At 37.8% G+C, this 20,763-nt stretch overlaps 1 protein-coding gene across 2 annotated transcripts in view; it reads right to left on the reverse strand.

The window, feature by feature from the left end:
* Window positions 1–20,763, reverse strand: part of FHIP1A (FHF complex subunit HOOK interacting protein 1A) — a 98,395-nt gene that overhangs the window by 38,704 nt on the left and 38,928 nt on the right. For both annotated transcript variants that reach the window (XM_042467169.1, XM_042467168.1), the window contains exons 2-5: window positions 14,577–14,779; window positions 11,540–12,166; window positions 4,746–4,904; window positions 124–210 (exon numbers count right to left, since the gene is read on the reverse strand). In XM_042467169.1, coding sequence (XP_042323103.1) covers window positions 124–210; window positions 4,746–4,904; window positions 11,540–12,166; window positions 14,577–14,681 — 978 coding nt within the window. In that variant the 5' untranslated portion in view covers window positions 14,682–14,779. The remainder of the gene's footprint in view (window positions 1–123; window positions 211–4,745; window positions 4,905–11,539; window positions 12,167–14,576; window positions 14,780–20,763) is intronic.

The raw sequence follows: 20,763 nt of genomic DNA on the forward strand, positions 1-20,763 counted from the left end.
CTGGTGGTTGAAGCAATAAAATTAAGCAAAAAAGCTGGACTGAATTTAGTTTAACTTCATCATACATATAATGTTGTTAGGCCATTAAATACTGTCAATGATATTTAACATACAAACACTGACCTTGTGGAGAGCTGGGGCCATAACAGGTACTAGAAACCCATTATAAATGTAGCTCACAAGCTGGTTGCGAATCAAGGGATGGGCCACCTAAAAGAAGATGAAAGAAAGAGCACTGAAAGTTCATCTGTAGTATCATATTTATTTTATGACTTTATATATTTTGAAGTAATTTAAAACAGAATTAAAAATAATGATTAATGTCCCATAAATCCTCTGTCCATATTCAAAAACCTTATGTGATGAATATTTCAAACTCTGGATTTAATCCTATGCACATTTATTTGGGATCCAGTCCTTTAAACTGAGGAGCTTATTTCTAAGTAAACAAATACAGGATTGAGATCTGTAAACAGGAGAAATAAGTTATCAATAAACAAACACTGAAAATCTTCTCAGATGTATCTCTCACACAAACGCATCACTGCCATAAGGAGGACATGTGTCTGAATCGAGAGCACTCAACCATACAGAATCTTCTTTTCATCTTTTGTAAGTACAAACTTTGTCATAAGCATCAGCAATAGGCACTCCTAAGCGGAAATAACTAAATTTGTTAAGCCATGCGTATGCATTTAAAAATCAACAGCACTCATTTCTCATGCCTTTGTACAGCTTTTTTTTTCATACTGAGCCTCTTTGCTTCAGGGAGAAAACAAGTGCCTTGAAAACTAATAAAGGACATACAGTATTCAGAAAAAAAGAACAGGAAAGGAAATGGTTCCATTGTCTTTACATCGCATAATTAGAAATTAGGGAAGAAATTAAATTGTAAAAAGAAGACATTCAATGATTGTAAAAATCAGTATTATCATCATTGTCATAATTTTCTAAATAAAAGTATATTTCACAATTCAGAGATATAGTTGTGTTTATCTGTAGAACCAGTACATACAGAGATCTTGTAGCATCTTTGAGACTAACTGAAATAAAGAAGTTTCACCATGTTTCAGATAGAATGCTTCTGATTTATTAACCACAGTATCATACATTCAGTTCTATCACACACATACAATCTGATTCTGTACAATGTCACCAACAATCTAAGTATTATTGTTGTGAGCCTTCAATTCATTTCTGACTTTTGATGACCCTAAAGCAAACCTACCATGAGGTTTGTTCAAAGAGGGTTTGTCTTTGTTTTCTCTGAGGTTGAGAGAGTGTGACTTGCCCAAGGTTTTCCATGGCTGGGTGAGGATTCAAACCCTCGTCTCCTGAATGCGCAAACCTCTATGCCAGTCTGGAACTTACTTAAGAATAACTGAACATAAATGTCCACAAGTGGCAAAGCTCACCATCTCTCATCAAGTAATGTTAATATTACAATGCTGAGGATCACAGGAGAAAGGCTATTTTAAAACAGCCAATTCACAATATTATGGTATTGACAAGAACAGGTTACTTATCTCTAATGTTGGTCATCTGTACTTCACACAGATGGCTCTTGTGCATCTACAGAACCACACATACAAAGTTATAGAGCTGAGTAGTTTTTGCCAGTAACCCCAGTAGTAGTCATGTGGAAACAATGCCAGGTAGTGTCAAGGCTGAAGTATAATGGCTCACTGAGGTGGAGACTAACCTCACACTGGCATAAGTTGTTCTTGCTGCCTCCATCGTCTCTAAGAGGACCTCTAACAGGGACAGAAGCCAAGGTAGTGTTCAGAGGGCAGTTTTGAACTGATGAGTTAGCCACACATAGGGACTCCTTCCACAAGTGAAGACAGAGCTACAAGAGTTCAAGTTCAAGAGCTGTGTCAACAGATGGAGGAGGGCTGCACAAGATGGGCCATCTCAGTCAAAAAACAACACTGGTAGGGGCTGTCAGAGGCAGAAATCTTCCCTCTGCACTTTTAAAACAGTCCCTCAGAGGTCTTACTAAAACCAAAAAAAGTTCCTCAAAAGGTTATACAAAAACCAAGGTCACAAAGTGAGAAAAGGCAGAGCAGACACTATTCACATTAATCAGAAACTTTTTTTTAAGAGAGAGAGTAGGGAAAAACTCCAAGGAAAAAGGAGGAGGAAATGAAGAAATAAAGAACACCAAGAAGGAAAAACACTACTTCATACTGTAAAGGGATCTTGCAAAAACTTTGAGACTGAAAGATAGAAAGATGAGCTTTTGTAGATTTGAGTCTACTTCCTCCTATTCATCTGAGGAAGTAGGCTCAAGTTTACAAAAGTTCATGCTATCTTTCAGTTAGCCTCAAAGGTGCTGCAAGATCCCTTTGCATACTGATTTTCCAGACTAATATACCTATATCTCTGAATACTATTCAATGCTGGAAGGCAAGCTGTTAACCTTATGTTGAACAAAAAGGAACTGAAAAGGAAGTTTTTGGAGTCAAGTATTTGTGTATTCTGGACAAAACACTATTCAGCTCTGGAACTTTCCATGTGTAATTCTGTACAGGCACAATATCCATCTCTCTGAGGCACAGAGACCACAGAGAATCACACATTTCAATGCTTTTTAATAATTTTATCTTAACTCTGCAAGAATGAACATTTCTTCCATCAGCTTTATAGTAAATATGTGCCGAAAACTGAAATTTTCACAAAGAGGCTAAAAAATTAAGACAAAACCTTTCTCTTTCTATATCAGACCACATAAAATCAGAGCTGTTTTGGTTAGTCAAAAAATGATAAAAGGATATAAAATTATGCTAAGGGTGGATAAAGTGTATAGGAAAGTGTTTTCTTCCACTCTCATAATAGCATACCCTGGGATCTTCAAATGAAGCTGAATGGAAAGATTCAGGAAGATTTTTTTTAAAAATACCCCTCGACATCTCTGGCTTTACTTCGCGAATGAAGATTCAGGAAGGACTCATCCCACGCTTTCTACAAGCGCGCTGATGACTAAAAAGGCCAATCCAAGATAAACAAGTCCAGTTGCAGAAAGCACAGCAGAAAGTCTCCTTGGGTGATGTTTCCGGGTTGTGGTTCTTTCTGCACTGTCGTTTCTCTTCGAGACTCATTCGGCATGAGCTTTCAAAAAAAGGCTGCAGCATCGTGGATAGTGCGTCTCTGTGCCTCCCGATGTGAGGCCAGGGCAGACCATTGTTGGTGATCAATTTGGCCGAGCCTGAGATGTTGTTTCAAGGAGTCCTTGTATCTCTTCTTTGGGGCACCCCTCTTATGCTGACCCGTGGCGAGTTCACCGTAGAATACTATTTTTGGGAGGCGATGGTCCTTCATCCTAGAAACATGTCCTGCCCAGCGCAGCTGCATCCTCAGTAGCATGGCCTCAATGCTGCTGGTCCCTGCTTGCTCAAGGACAGCAACATTTGTCACATAATCAGTCCAGTGTATATTTAGAATTATGCATAAACAGCGCTGATGAAAGCGTTCGAGGAGTCGTAGGTGATGGCAATAGGTGACCCATGTTTCAGACCCATAAAGGAGAATAGACAGTACAATGGCTCTATACACACTGATTTTTGTGCTTCGCCTCAAGTGTTTGTTACTCCAGACTCTTTTGTGAAGCCTTCCGAATGCACTATATGCCTTTGCTAGTCTGTGAACGATCTCTCTTAAGTCTGTTCAGCAGTTCCACCTACCTGGGAAGCATCATCTTCTCAGACGCCAAGATTGATAAAGAGACCCCTTGACATAGCACATAACTAAAACTATGGAGTTCATTATCATAAAAATCATAAAACTAATAATGACTATCAACATAAACAGTTTTAAAAGAGGATTAATAAAGACTAGGGCTACCAGTGGTCACTAATCACAGTGGGTCTATGCTATTTCCAGCATAAGATCAAGTACAATAAGTCTCTTTATGCTGATAGGTGTGGAATATAAGAGTGAGGATGCTAGGCATCTGGTTAGCCTTATATCTGGGGCAGAACATATTTTACATTTTTAGAATAAATGAATATGTTAATAACATGTGTACAAACAGGATGTTAAAAGTTACAGAGATATATCTCTCATGTACAATGAATGAAAAAGCAAGTTTTTTATGTTAGTCATACAAACTTTTCCATTCTTTATCTTTGAGATTTATTAGTGAGACTGAGCAAACCTGCATGAATCAAATAAAGCTACAGATATTGTAAAGCCCTACTGCAATAAGAATCCTGAGTGCAGCATCAAAGAGATATAAAATCTGATTTTATCATTAGACTGGAGAAGAACAACAAGGAATCAAAGAAGAGAAAATCTAATTAAGAAATAACAAGAACAAAGAACATGAGAAGACCAAACAGAATTTAAATTGGGTTCTTGAAATACACTGATCAACTCAAACACAATGAATATTATTCACAGATATTGGGCCATATGCATTTTTTTTACAAAAACCTGATTATAAAATAGTATAACTAACTCACAGTTATGGTTCCTGGGAAAATCTTTGATTTTAGGAGTTAATAAGGATTGTTCAGCCAAGCATCATTAGGAAGATAACATGTTTGTAAGAATAAACTTGCATCTCATTTATTAGACATTTGCTATCTATATACTAATCATGCTGATATTTGTCTATATAAGAAACTTGCAGTTTAATTAATTTAAATGTGATAATAATCTGTACTCTACTTCTAAATAAACATAAGAACTCCATACATTTTAAAAACTAATTTTGTAGACAGGGCAGTTCCGTGGTCATGTACCTGTATTACTGCATTACAGAACTCAAGTGAATTCATAAACTGGACAAGAGCTGGAGAAAGAAGCCAATCATCTTTCAGCAGACAGTGCCATTCTTCTCCCTTGTCTTCCAGCTTTGTAGGCAAAGATGAATATAGGCCACTTAAGCCTGTTGCTAGCACCTGCAAAGTTTGAGGGGTGGAGGGAGAGCAAAAACACAATTAAATGAAGTAAATGAATCACTGCTAAAAATTTTCTTAGGAAAGCATTCAGTTTGCAGGGAGATTTAAATTCCTAGGATCTAAATAATTTCTCTTCTATAGATATATATATGTCTTCAAGCCACCTATCAACTTATGGTGACCCTATAAATTTTATAGGGTTTTTTTAGGCAAAGAATACTGCTTTCAGTAACTGATGTTAAAAATATACGCAGACACGTGCGGGAAATACAATCTGAGTTGTCTATTTTGTCCATCTGTCATTTTTTTAATAATTATTTTGGCATCTCTCAAACATTAAAGTTACATTAAGTACTCAAAATAATTTACAAGTACACTAGCTTTAAATGACTCTTGTAAAACTAAAATTACATGATGGATATCATTTATTATTACCACATCTCTGCACTGATTGTAGAAAATGTATAAAACTCTACCTTCAGTTCATGTGAACCATCAGTTCACATTCTTAACTAAGTAAAACAACAACTTAATTTCACATTTCCTGCCTAGATTATCTGCTTTCAGATAGACAGCTTGACACTTGTAATTCTTCACCCAGTCTCCTATTAGGAAGTCTTGCTTGTCTTTGCCCAAGGTTCAGTTAGTTTCATAGTAATGAAGCTCAACACATGTGCACATAAACATGCTCCTATGCTTTATACAATGTATTAAACAATCCAAGTTTATATCTTGAATATACCTCCTTGTATGTGCACATATGTTTAAAAAATGAAACACTGAGAAATATGAGTAAGAGATCCACATCTCCAGTTGCTCAGATATTATTACTACTGCTGTCAATGATTACATGTGTATGAAAGGCAGCATGATATAGTGGGTTGAGTATTGGTCTAGGACACTGGGAGACCAGGGTTTGACTTGCTGCTCAGCCATGGAAACCCACTGAGTGATTTTGGGCAAGTCACATTCCCTGAGCTTCAGAGGAAGGCAAGGGCAAATTCCCTCTGAACAAATTCTGCCAAGATAACCCTGTGATAGGTTTGCTTTAGGATTACCATAAGCCAGAAATGACATGAAGGCACACAGCAACAAATTCTGCATATGTGAAAAGGCAGCTGTACAAACTGTAAATTTGCTCAGCTTGAAAAATTCAAATAAAATCTCAGTTTACACCACTATTTTAAAACTAGTTCCAGGCTGTTGTATGTTTTAATGTGGTGTAATAGCATGGGAAATAATTTTAATTTGAAATGCCATGCAGACTGGCAAACTATTGTATAGCATGCTATTCAGTTACAATGCCTATGTAGCAATTTGAATCTGATCCTTCACTTATCTCTGTCCTTTATTTTCTGCCATATACTAGTTCTACATGGCTCATTTCACAGAGATTTAAGATACTGTGGTCATATACCATCACATACATTCATACAGACACATTTCACAGGACATTTCTTAGAAAGAGCAACTCCTTGTCATATTAAAGCTTTTTGCTTAAGCTAAAAATAATAGAACTTTGGGAGAGAAGAAGTTATTGCCTGTTAAGGTAATATTTTAGAAACATTAGCCACCTGTCAGCTTTCTGTATGTGGGGAGACTCTTCCAAGAAACCTGTTCTTACCAAGGTGCTTTAAACAAAGTCAAGCCATTGCTTCATCTAACCTGTGTTGTCTAAATGTCAGTATCTCTAGAGTCACACAAGGAAGACTTTCTCCAACAATATTATCCAATACCCTTCTAAAGTAGAAAAGCAAGGAACACAATTTGGGAACTTCTGCATGAAAGCATATGCTAGTCCAACTGATATAGGTGCTCTTCAGGTGAAAAACTCTATTTTAATTAAGCACAGAAAGCTAGACATTTTCCTCCTGTACTCTTATTTACAGCTTGCTACAATATGACTGAAGGTCGATCTAAGTGCTACATCTTCCTCATGGGAAGACCTTTACAAGAACCAACTCTGTATATCTTGCTTACTACATAGAACCTTACTATTGTAATTTGCCCATAGAAGTATAGGATCAGGAAGCATTATGGCCAGGCCATGAAGATCCACATGATAACTGGTACAGTGGACCCTTATTATATGCTGGGGTTTGGTTCCAAGATCCCCTGTGGATAACAAAATCCGTGGATGCTCAAATACCATTAAATATAATGACATAGCAAAATGGTGTCCCTTATAAAAAATGGAAAATCAAGATTTGATATTTGAAATTTATACTTCTTTTGAATATTTTCAAACCGTGGATGCTTGAATCCGTGTATAAAAATCAGTATATAAGAAGGGCCAACTGTAATTTGCCAATTAGACTACTGTAAAGCATTCTATGTGGGGTTGTCCTTTAAGATATCTCAGAAGCTACGTCTAGAAAAAATGATGATTGATAGATGAGATTTTGAGAGAGACACATGGAAAGATAATAAAGTCACAGACTAACATAATGTAGCAATGAGATTGTTGACAATAATAATAATAATAATAATAATTGTATACCTTTTTTCCATAGATCAAAACGGTTTACAGACTATAAAACTATTGCAAACATCTCATAAAAATAGATAAAAACAAGTAATACAATTATATAAAACACAATCATTCACAGGGTAAGGCAGAGAATCGATGGCATCAAGAGCGCTCAACTTCATTCCTCGGGGGGGGGGGGAGGCTTGGCAAAAAAGAAAGGTTTTAAGCCACTTTTTAAATGTTTCTAGGGGGGTCATGAGATGGAGCTCCTTGGGGAGACTGTTCCAAATCCGTGGGGCCGCCACTGAAAAGGCCATCTGGGATGTGGCAGCGTACTTGGAGGATGTTATTTCCAACAGGTTCTTCCCAGATGTTCTGAGTGTGCAGGGCAGATTGTATGGGGAGATGCGGTCCCTCAAGTAACTCAGGCCAAAGCCATGTAGGGCTTTATAGGTAATAACCAACACCTTGTATTGCGCTCGGAAGCGAATAGGCAGCCAGTGAAGATTTTTCAGAATACAGTAGGTGTTATGTGGTCAACCCTGGATGCGCCAGAATATTATACAGACAGCATAAAACCCCATTTTAAAGGAGCTGTCAACTCACTTTCCAGTCTGAATTCAAGGTGTTTGTGATGACACTTAAGGACATAAATGGCTTGGGATTTCAGTACCTGAGAAAAGCCTTTCACTATATATGCTTGCCTGAGAAAAGAGGTCAGCAGGAGGGTCCTCTTCTATGTCTCAGAACCAAATGGGAAAACACTGGAGAGGATCCCCGCGTAAGGGGAGGGCACACTGTATCTGAAGAAGACTAGAACTTGAAAAGGTAGTTGTGAAGGAACTAGACAAGATCCTAAATTGTCAAGATATATAATTCAATACTAAAGATAGGCTTGTCCATGGCATCCTATTTTCATTTTATATGTATGGTTGTGAAAAGTGGCAGTGAAGAAAGCTGACAGGAAGAAAATTAACTCATTGGAGATGTGGTGCTAGAGGAGAGTTTTACAGAAACCGTGAAATGCTAAAAAGACAAATACATGGATCCTATCAGTACTTTGGACATATGAGAAGACATGGCTCAGAAGAAAATATAATAATGCTTGGTAAGGTAGAAGGCAATAGGAAAAGAGGAAGATTGCATTACAGATGGCTAGACTCAATCAAGGAAGCTTGGCCCAGAGTCCTTTAATATAGATAGAAGCAACCCCACATCTATCACAGAATGTACGTATTTTGCACTTATATATGTATGCATCAATACATGCTAAATGTTGAAAGTTTGTTTCTGGACTCTAAAGTATTACTATTTTAATTTTGATATTCAGTATGCTATCCTGTCCACTTTCATTTTCACTTGAGTTGGTTTGCCTCAATCAGAATTTAGATGACTGTGTTGTATCCATAAGGAAGTGACTATTAAAAACCCTTTAAACCTTCCACATTTTTGCTTGAGTGGAATGCTCATGCCACTATGTTCCCCCAGGCATCAATCTGAATTTTCACAAAGACAGAACACTGCTCCAAAAACTGTAATAATCGCACTCACAAGACCCACATATTACAGGACTTTAAAAAAATAAACAACCTCAGGAATTAAATGTGATATTTTACTATAGACTGGGGCAAGCTACTTTCACTGCTGGCCTGATTTCTATATACTACTAAGACAATTGTTCTAATTGGGCATGATTTGACAATTGTGCCCCCCTACAGTTACAATTGGCATCAAAACTTTAGCATAAAAAGGCTTTTCAAAAATTAATTGGCAAATGTAATTATGGATGTTACAGAATGGATCTAATAAGGGTATCTACCTTGGGGACAATTTCTTTTTTAAAAAAAACGAGTCTTCTTTCAATGTATCAATTTAAATGAAGTCAACAAGAGTTTCTCTCTGCTAGAGACTTAATACTCAGTATTTTCAGAGTACAATGGCAATTGTGAAACTTTAAAAAAACCCAGCAGTATCATTAGGCAACAAGATAGAAAGTTATTTCATTAAGCCAGAATAGCTGCATGCAGAAAATAATCTTGTGTACTTTTCACCTTGTCTCAGAAGGATCTGAAAAATGATAAAGAGGACTTGGGCCTACTGAGTCCTTTTTTGGAATCAAACTTCCCTTAACTGTATTTTGAGCTCACCTTGTTTCTTTCACCATGAATAAATCAAGGGAGGCATTTTTAAAGAGTTAATCCCAAGTGTAAAACCACCCTGTATGGACTGTGAGGACAATGCCCCTTATAAATCTGAAATGTGCGGGGTATCAACTACTCCAAATGATCTGTTCCATGTTGAATTCCTACTAGAACAGGAACCTGCACAAGTAGTACACACCACCACCCCAGTATACTGAATGTACATATACAGTGGTCCATCCACATTTGTTGGGGTTAGGGGCACTGGACCTGCATGAATATGGGAAAACTGCAAACAAAAAACACTATTATTTTTACTGAATAGAACACCTCTCTAGGAATCTCAAGTCCCTCCAGTACAATTCTATAGTCAATATCTGTCAGAAGTTGATTATAGAATCATGCTGGAGAGTCTACAAATGCCTAGATAAGTGTTTTCTCTAGGAACTTCTAGGTTCTCCAGCACAACTCTATGGTCAGCATCCAGCAGACTTGCACTGGAGGACCTAGAGATTCCTAGAGATAACATATTAATCAAAACAGCAAATAATCAAAACCGCAAAAGTCAAAGCAGCAAATGTGGAGAGCCAACTCTAATACAATTACTGTGTAAGATCTATAGTCTTGGTTGCATAAAACATGTTCCTGATCTCAGGAGGAACACTAAAGTAAGTGGAAGACCAACATACAAGTTGCCCAGGGCTCCAGAAATGAAATGTGGGAAAAGGGACACTCCTGACTTCATCAACAAAAAAAGAAAACTGAGAGCTGAACCATACGAAACCAAGAATGCTTGCAAAAAAAGATATTTCTTGTACCAAATGTATATACTGTATAGACACTTGCTATCAGCTCACCACTTTGTTCCAACATTGTCAAATTCAACTCTCACCCTCTATCTTTCTCCTTCTATTCTCCTCCTTTACTATGTCTTATTACCTAGTAAGCCTAAGTATGGCCTCTGTTTCTTTTCTTTTTTAAAAACTGGCACAAATACTTGTCTGAAAAATGGGATGAACACACACAGTAAGATAAATTATGAAACACTAGATCTGGATACAGCAGGAATGGATGTAGGCAAAGCCTAGGAGTAGCAGAGAAAAGATAATGTGAAGCTAAGATGGTCTAAGAAAGAAACACTGCTTTAAAAGTACTTTCTGACTTAAAAACTTTTTAAAAAAAGGTGGCTGCTTTCCTTCAGCTACACCATCATTTGACCTCACTGGAGCTTAATTAAATTTGGCAAAATGCCTATTACTATAATGGGTGTGATCCCAGAAGGAGTATAACTAGCATATGGCCACTGTGAATTCAGTATGATTAGGTCATCTATCTTACATGCTTATCAAAAAATAGAGGAAAACACACGGGTTTGCATTAAAAGAGAGTTCAGATATATATAATAAGAAAAAAAGGGCGTTCAGCTGAGAGATCTGAAGCATAACTGGAAAAGAGGCAGGTGACAGATTATCAGATTTAATTCCTAGAGCTAAAGAAATGCTCATGTTTTATTTAAAGATATGTCTGATATTTGACTGGCACATTATAATCCTAGATAATATTAAAATAATTAGACCTGAAAGATCACCTAAAGATCATACTTTGATATATCTCTACTAAGTAAGATGTTTTTATTCCATAAACATTATTTTTGTGCATCAATTAGTCTTCCATTGAGAAAGCAAACCAGTATAATAATTACTACAATTTTATACAGAATTAATTTTTAAACAGTAGCATCTTTTTTCTTTTTATAAAAACCTGCTATTCAAGTATTATTTGGCTACTTAAAATTTTAACTTTAATATATAAAACACCTTTCAAAATAAAATAGGAAGGGCCTACTGAAAAGGAGCTTAATGAAACTGGTTCAGACTTCACCTCAATGACCCTGCTTGCAATTTGTACATAGCTATAATAAAATATAACCTCAGTTCTTCTTTGTTAAAAAAAAAAGACGAAGCCATGAAAAAATAATAATAAAGGAACTTTTTGTGCGGGGGAGGGCATTAGAAGAAACTTACCGGACAGAAGTAAGTGTTTTCTACTATGTAATTTGCAACTACGCTGTTTTCTGCAGAAAGTGACATTATAAAAAGTAGTGCATCACGAGCCTGCTGGCCAACAGTCCCTTCTCGATGGATGAAAGGAATCAAGAGTGAAAAAATCAGGAAGTTTGCAGCTCCTTGGTCCTCGCTGGTATGAAAAAAGAGTTCCAAGATGGATGGATCTTTGGCTAGGATTGAGCAGAGCTGGTTGAGAAGAACTACCAGCTCTACCTCCACAGCTGGGGTTGTAGTTCCTGAGCAAGAACTCAACAACATCATTAAAGGTTTCAGGATGGGTTTGTGATGCAGCAGGGGCTGGTGGGACTGAGTGACAAGCATTTCATACATCTTCAGTTGTTCAATTTTCATCTCATCAGTGAATTCCCGCCTCAGACTCCAAAGGAAGAGTTTCTCCATAATATTCTCTGTGACCACAAACTCCAGGATAGGCCCCATTGCTGCATCTTTTGCTTGTTCTTCAATTAAAAGGAAGAGCATGTGCTCTACATAATTTTGCACAGTACTGGCTTCATCTGGAGGTATTACCCCATATTTGGCCTGAACATTTTTTAAAGGGTCATGCTTCTCTAAGATTTTTACAACCTACAGAAAAGTGAAACAATTTTTAATGATCTGTTTACAGAGATTTCAGTATAACATTTTAATACAATACAAACAATATTAATACTTTTGTTGTTAACCAAGCTGTCTTCAAGATTGCCATTTTAAATACGTTTTCACTTCTACTGTAAATTTTTCTTCTGGGAAAGTTTCTTTGCAGCAAAGAGCATCTCACTTTGTACTGAACACAGAGTTAGCATCAAACAAGTTATGACTGGAATCTGCTTATGAACAACGGTTTGCAAGATTAGAAAATTCTTTTACAGATCTAAAGTTATACAGTCGGTTCTCCTTATAGGTGGGCTTGCCTTCTGCGGCTTTGAGCTCACGCAGAAGGCAAGCCCAGGCAGAAATAATGGGGTGCATACTCGCACCGCGTGCCTCATGCACCACTGCGAACATGTGCCCCATTATTTCCTATGAGGCTTGAGCATACGCTCTTTTCCCCATACGTGGGGGGTCCAGAACGGATCCCCTGCATATGGGAACAGCAGACTGTACACTATTACAACCCAAGGTCTGCATCTGCTGCCACATATTTAAACCAAACATTCCTAATTTAACAAAGCAAGTATACTGTGTATACTTGACTATAAGTCAACATCATCTATAAGTCAAGGGCAGGTTTTGGGGCCCAAAAAATTTGTAGATTTTGACATGACCAGTAGATAAATCATAAGTCATGATTAAGTCATTAGAGAGCCTGTGCAATGTAGTGGTTTCAGCATCGAATTATGACTCATAGGGTGACCTTGGGCAAGGCACATTCTCTCAGGCTCAGAGAATGGCAATAGCCAACCCCATTTGGAGAAATTTGGCAAGAAAAACCCACGATAGGGTTGCCTTAGGGTCACCATAAGCCAGAAATGACTTGAAGGCACACCAGAACAACGTGAATAAATGGAAGGTAAAACTTGGGGGCACGTAACAAAGGATCTAGGATGAAGCAAAGAAAAATAATTCCAAAGAACTCACAAAAGTCCAGCAAACATAACTGTTTGTGCTCACACTAAAGTCTGGATGGATGAGAGTAGAGGGTCAGTGCTTCTAGGACAGATTAAGTTCTTCCCTATTGCATTTTTTATGAGTACTTCACAGTATTAACACTGACCCATGGGTAAGTAAGTCGACACGTGTTTTTGGGTCAAATTTTTGAATAAAATTTCTAGAGTTATACATGAGTATATACAATGTACATTTTCGGTCTGAAGCAGAACAACAAAAAGTTTATGGGTTTGAAGCAGCCTAATCAAGCATGGAATTATATCTAGTGCCAAAACAACTGATTAGTCTCTTTAACTCTCATAAAGCTTTCAAGCACAATAATTATATATTCCAACTTTTATTTCATTTGCAGTAAGTATTAGAATTCCTTACTCAGTCTCTATTCTATATTCCAACTTTTATTTCATTTGCAGTAAAAATTAGAATTCCTTACTCAATCTTTATTCTATCTAACAATTATATTCCTTTGGCTGTTAACTAAGTAATAGAGGATCAAAATTATACAGTTCCCTAGAACAAGACAAACATAAAATACACTTCAGTGTCACCCAAAAAGCCAAAATATGAGAGTACCTTTTATTCAGGGAACATAGACCATACCTAAATCTTTTAAAGAAAATGTATTCCTAACAAGTTTCAAAATAAAAGAGACTGAGGCCCGAGACAGCCCGCCCGAAAATGACAGTCTGCAGGCGCCCATTTTAACTCTAGAGGGACACCGCAGCTGCCAAACCACGCGATGTCCCTCAGAAGTAAAAAGAACCCGGTTCTTCTAGGTTCTTTTTGTGGCAACGAGTTACGTTGCAAGTGCGCCATTGGCGCACATGTGATATAATCGACGCGCAGTGACATACAAATGCTGCACGTCCCTTACATCAAGATGTTGGCACCCATGAGGATGGACACTGCCATTAGGCCGCCTCTGTTACACACTAGGGTTCCGGACCGTGCGTTTGCTGCGCAGTCCGGAACCTTAATATTGCCACTGCCATGCCACTTTTGGCCCATCTGTCTCGGGCCTGAGTCTCCCTTAACCCGAATGCCTGGAATCAGAAGTTTTTCAAATTTCAGATTTGAGGGGATTTTGGAATATTTGTATATACATAAAGGGATATCTCAGAGATGGGACTCAAATCATAACATAAAATTCATTAATCTTTCATATGTGCCTTATACACATAGACTGAAGGTAATTTTATGCAATATTTTTAATAAATTTGTGCATGAAACAAAGTTTGTGTACACTGAAGCATCAGAAAGCAAAGGTGTCACTGTCTCAGTCACTCATGAAAAAAAGGTTTGAATTTTCAAGTATTTTGGATTTTGGATTATCAGATAGAGGATACTCAATTTGTATGAGAATAAAAACTTTCATGAGCTCTCTTACCTGTGTCCAGTGGGTTTTAAAAACTATCATGCAGGTTTCTGGGTCAACTCCTTCTAGGCTCACAGCCTGATGGTTTTTCCTGCAACTTGTAGCTGTGGACATCATCAAGTTTCCAAAGGTCAATTCATCTAGGCCATGTTAAGTTTCCTCAGTGTAGTGAATCACTGCATTATAAATATCAGGTCTGAACAGACATCTTTGATCTAGAAAAACAAAAACAAATAATCACTAGTAACAGAGACAAAAAGGCACAAGAGATTTGTATATGAAAAAATACCCTGGAAACACTTTGATTTTACATATCTGATCCTGATTTTACTGCCATCCAGTATGCAGCCTTTCACTATCTTTGTATTACTAGTGTAATACTCATCTTGCATATAGTGGTCACTACTTGAATCAGTGCTCTCCTCACAGCACATTTTAATTGAGGAGATGTTACCAAAAAAAAAAAAAAGGATACCATTCCCTTTTAAGTGAATACCTGTACTAATATAGTACAGTAACAAGAGAGATGGAACATAGTTCTGTTATTGGCTTAGGAAAACTTTTGATAAGTCTCTCTGCGTGATACAGATTATAAGAACATAAAAGTGAATAAAAACTGAATTTAGTATACATGAAATATATTATCCCTTTCCTTTTATTTTCTTTGGTTGCTAAGCAATGCAACAATGGAAACTGAATACATTGGCAAGGTGAAAGCATTTTAAAATGTCTAACACAAAAACAGCTATTCATTCAGAAACACTTGACTTTTCTTGTTAATAGGAACAAACTGTGTGAAATTACAGTATGTTAAACTCAGGATTCAAGCATCAGGATTCAAGCTTTTACCAATGGCAAAAGAACACTATAAAAAGAGAAGGGAATGCCTATATTTAAACAAGGTACCATTTTGTTCTGATAAATGTCATAGCACATGCAAATAACATGCTGGGTCTGAAGGTAAGGCTGCACTGAAGCCTTCAATTCACATAGGATCTTTACCTCTTCTTCACTACTTTTCCTCCAGCTACTTACACTCCATCCCACTGTCATTCAAAAGGAAAGAGGAAGTAGAAAATAATCTTAGTGCAAACTTGAAATCCAACCCTTCAAAGTTTTAGTCTACCATTTTAGTTTTTACAAAACCACAAAATGTGGACATCTCATTCTATGTACTCAAAGCAGAACACACAACTTCAACATATTGCAAAGGTTCAAACAGGACGTTAAAGATATAGTGTGAAAGCATGGTTTTCTCAACCATCAAATATATACTAGCATCTTAAAAATCCACTAGTTCTATATGCTATTATTAAATCAAATGTAAATGACATATTATACAAAGTATCATATGGTGACCAGCAAAATCAATTCAACCCACAACAGTAATATGCATTCCAAATATGCACAAATATCATGCTACAGACTCAGTTTTTAATATAATAGAGTAAGACCCTACCACAGTTTTAGAATTAACAGAGGAGAGAGATAATCCTTTTTAAAATGTATGCATCCATAATTTGTTAATATTTTGTTTCTAACAAATGTTGTCAGATTTAGGGAATTTCAAGCACCAAGATTTTAAAAAGCTTGTGCGTTTGTAGGGTACTTTCTGTCTGATAAGGATTAAAACATATTGAAGGGTACAAAATTCCCCATGTCCAAAGCTGTGTTTCTCCAGAAGTTAGTGTGCTCCATCCAAATAACGGGCAGAATAATCATAAGATAAATGCAAAATAAAATCAGGAGAGCCAGTGTGTGTGTGCTGGTGAGCGTTGGACTAGCACCATGGGAAAACAGGATTTGACTCCCTGCTTACCTATGGAAGTCTACTGGATGACTTTAGGCAAGCCACACTGTCTCAGGCTAAAAGGAAAACAATACAAACCTTTTCTGAAAAAAATCTTGCAAAGAAAACCATACGGTTATGATAGGGTTGCCATATACCAGTCAATTTGATGGCACAAAACAACAAAAATCAGGGGGAAAACAGTAAAATAGAATAAAATAAAACAAAACAAAAATTTATAGTATTATTTATATTTATATTTATTATGGGGTATTTCCTGAACCCAATGAACCTCAATGTCCATTATGGAAGAAAAGTTATTTTTTCCCAAATGAGACCAACATGTACAAGATGCTTGGTGGGATAGTGTTCTTGGCACTTTGTTTGTACAAGAAATTATTTGTCTATAGGGAGGGGAAGGGTTAAACTTTATGAGACCAATGTCTAGAATTTAGATAAATTGTTTACACTTATGCAACTACCAATTGCTAGTTCCCAAAGTAGAGCCAATTAAACAATAAGATTTACATGACTGCTGACTAACTAGTCAGTGATTGATTCAATGGGTCTATTAGTCTTGGAATTAGCAATTGGATTTAGCCCAATGTTATAGAATGCCTAAACTGTAGGTGTAGTTCTGTGCAAACTCCACAACAAAAAATGATGTGGGGAGACTAAAATGTACTTACTTAATGCCTGGCGGTTAATGGACATGGGTGAAGAACATGTCTTGCTATGCAAGTGCTATATATTAAGAATCCTATTTTACACACAGACCTTGAAACCAGCCTGAAAGTACTCCATCTTAATTACTGTGCTGCTTGACAAGAATGGCAATTAAGACAGAATATGCTGATTTAACAAATGCACTTGACATTTGGAGAACAATCCTAAAGACTTCTGCAACTGTAGAGAAGTAAAGAAATGTGCACTGCCTCATCATCCTGATAAATCCCAAGAAATAACTTTGAGCAAAATTATGCAATTAGCCTGTGATAACAGAAAGTAAGATTTCACTGCAACTAAAAATTTCTCCTGCTCCCCTATCAAAGTATATCTCATATATCAAGAGATCTCCCAGTTGACTTTTCTCAAATCACTGACTTGAGTATAATAGATTTCCCCTCATTTCTCCCATGCTAAAGTAGTGCTAATGGAGGCTTTCCAAAGTCTCACTGCAGCATAGGAGGATTTCCAGCAGGGTCACTGCCAGAGAATAAATAACTAAAGCACGGCCCCTCCCAATCCATCCTTCACTACTGTAAGAAGGAATTTAAAAAGTTCCCACTGACATCAAGAGAGACTTTTTACAATTTTATTGATGCAGGAAGGTTAATGTGCATGCATCAGTGTATGACAGAGTGTGCATAAAAGCACAAACCTATGGGAAAGATCTGGTCAATCAAGCTGAGGCCATATATCTCTACAGCAGTGATTCCCAAACTGGGCAGTACTCCCCCCCCCACCAGGGGTGATAGAAAGATCTAGAGGGCAGTGAGGAAAAGGGGGGCAACAATAGGGAAAGGGCAGAGTCTGGGGACAGTGATACAGCAGTTTCTGGATATGAAGAGCCACACTCCCCCATTCATCATACACCACACTGGCTCTCTAGCAACAATTAAGGGTTTCAAGAAATCAGTCTCAGAAAGAGAGCTTCTTCCTGCCTGCCCATAGCACAGGAGCCAGGAAGGTTGAGAAACAACTGCTGTTGCTGCTGCCGCAACCGCTACAAAATCAAAGAGATGACAAGAGCTGACTACAGAGAAGGAGAGTAAGATGGGAGGGGCACACTTGTGAGAAATTCAGTCTTTGTGATTATTCATAGCCTTCCAGGATCAAGAACACACTTGCCTGAGAGGCCATGGGCATTTTAAAATAATGTCTTGTCACTGAATGGAATCATAGACTCATAGAGTTGGAAGAGAGCACAAAGGCCATCCAGTCCAAACCCCACCAGGCAGGAATACACAATCAAAGCACTCCCAATATATGGCCATTCAGCATCTGTTTAAAAACCTCCAAATGAGAGTCCATCATACTCCAAGGCAACATGTTTAACTGTCAAACAGCTCTTACCACCAGGAGGTTCTTTTTAACGTTTATGTGGAATTTCTTTTCCTATAGCTTGAATCTTTTCTCCAGGCTAAATATACCCAGTTCCCTCATCTGCTCTTTCCAGATCGCTCACCATTTGGTCTCCCTCCTCTGGACATGCTCCAGCTTGTCAACATCCTTCTTGAATTGTGGTGACAGTGGAACACACTGTCTCAGAAAATGATGGAGGATCCTTCTTTGGAGGTTCTCAAACAGAGGATGCATGGCCATCTGCTGGGAGAGCTTTGTGTATTCCTACATAGCAGGGGGCTGGACTGGATGGCCCTTGTAGTCTCTCACAACTCTATGAGTCTATATAGATTCCAAGTGCATCAGATGTTTAATGTGAACACCTGGATGATCTGCATAAAGACATGACTGATACATTTCAGGATTTTTTAATTTTTTAAATTTTATTTTCTGCTTAAAATTACAGATTGTGTGATCAATCTATTCCTAGATATCACCAATGAGGAAACAGGAATTAGTGAAGGAAAAACGGCACAGGGAAGCCATTGAAATCCACAAACACCTGGACAATTTCTACAGGAAAGTAGAAACCTATAAAGTAAACCAGGTTTGGCTACCAGTCCTCAAAAACACCAAAATCAATACTCAGAACATGCAAATGAACAATATCCAGAGTCAGGGGATTTCCCAGCAGACAATGGATCACTAATTAAATAGACAACCAGAGGCCAACAGACCAACACACAGATTTACATGTACTATATATACTCGTGTATAAGTCTAGAAATTTTAGTCAAAAAATTGACCCCAAAAACCTGAGTCGACTTATCCATGGGTCAATGTAAGTACTATACTTTAACTCTTATTTTTAAAAGGAACCATTCCCTGGTGAAAAGCAAGAGCATAATCTGTCCTGGAAGCACTGACGCCCTCTGTTCTCTCATCCATCCAGCCTTTAGTATGACCACAAACAGTTATGTCTGCTGGAATTTTATAAGTTTTTTGACATTGTTTTGCTTTGCTTCATCCTTTAGATCCTTTGCTATATGCCGCTAAGTTTTACCCTCAACTTATACACGGGTTCTATCAAAACCCATAATTTTGGCCCCAAAACCTACCCTTGACTTATACATGAGGTCGACTTATAGTTGAGCATATACGGTAAATCACTTCCTTCCATCCAAAGGTCAGTGTATACACAACCCACTCATTTCTCTGAAGATGCCAGCTACAGATGCTGGTGAAACGTCAGGAATAAATTCTTCTAGAACATGCCAATCCACAAAAAACTATGGATAAAAAACTATTTACATTCCAAAGTGACACTGCGATGAGGCCAAATGTAAAACAAACAAACAAAAACACATCAAGATTTTTGCTTACAAAAAACTGTCTGCTACTCCAAACTGTGGAATAAAGTCAAGCTGTGCTTTATTATCTTCCCAACATCATATTTAGTAGTCAGGCTTCAGTGCAGCTTCCCTCCAAGCAAAGAAAGAGACATATGTACACTTGGGGCCTGTACAGATTGGCCCAAAAGGCCAGCCTGTGGGCAGAATCAGGGTGCAGTGTCCTGATGATGCTTGCTCGAATTCCACCCCCAGGGCACCGTAATGGTGCGTGCTGCTATACATGGCATGCGCCATCATGACGCACCTCCAGCACTGCAGCCAAATAAAATAGGTGTGCCATAGAGCTGCACCGCCATGGCTATGGCACCCTTTGGAGGGCACAAAAAAGAGCTGCTTTTTGTAGCTCCTTTTTGCACCCTCCAAAGACTGGATCAGGGCCATGGCATGAGGTTGTCACAGCCCTGATCCGGCCTGGAAAGGGGCAGCTGCACACCGCCCCTTGGTTAACTTCATAGTACTGTACTAGACTCGTTGTTCTGAATTTGCAATTGGAACAACAAGGGGGGAAGGGGGTGGGTGGGTTGCTGCCAAAAAGGAAAGGGGACAGCAGCCTGAAATAGTCTGGGAACAACTGTTTTCGAGTATGTGCTTCTTCATACTTATTTTATTTATACAAATCACTATAATTCTCATCTGAACTCTTTCCCATTAGTCATCATGCATCTTTGCACTGACATAGCTCATAATGGATTTTACTACAACACTGTCCACACAAGCTACTAAGCAACATATATCATCATCAACATCATTATCATCATCCACCAATCCATCGATCCCACATACCAACATTAGCAATATGAACATGTAAAAGCCCTAAGGAAGAACAACCCTCTGGTCAACTCTGTAATCTGTTCTTACTTTTTTCCAAAGTTCCATCTTTCTCTTTCAATATTATCTGTTTTTATTTTACAAACTGAATAGGCTTTGTACATCA

This window comes from Sceloporus undulatus, chromosome 5 (assembly GCF_019175285.1).
Source record: "Sceloporus undulatus isolate JIND9_A2432 ecotype Alabama chromosome 5, SceUnd_v1.1, whole genome shotgun sequence".
NCBI lineage: Eukaryota > Metazoa > Chordata > Lepidosauria > Squamata > Phrynosomatidae > Sceloporus > Sceloporus undulatus.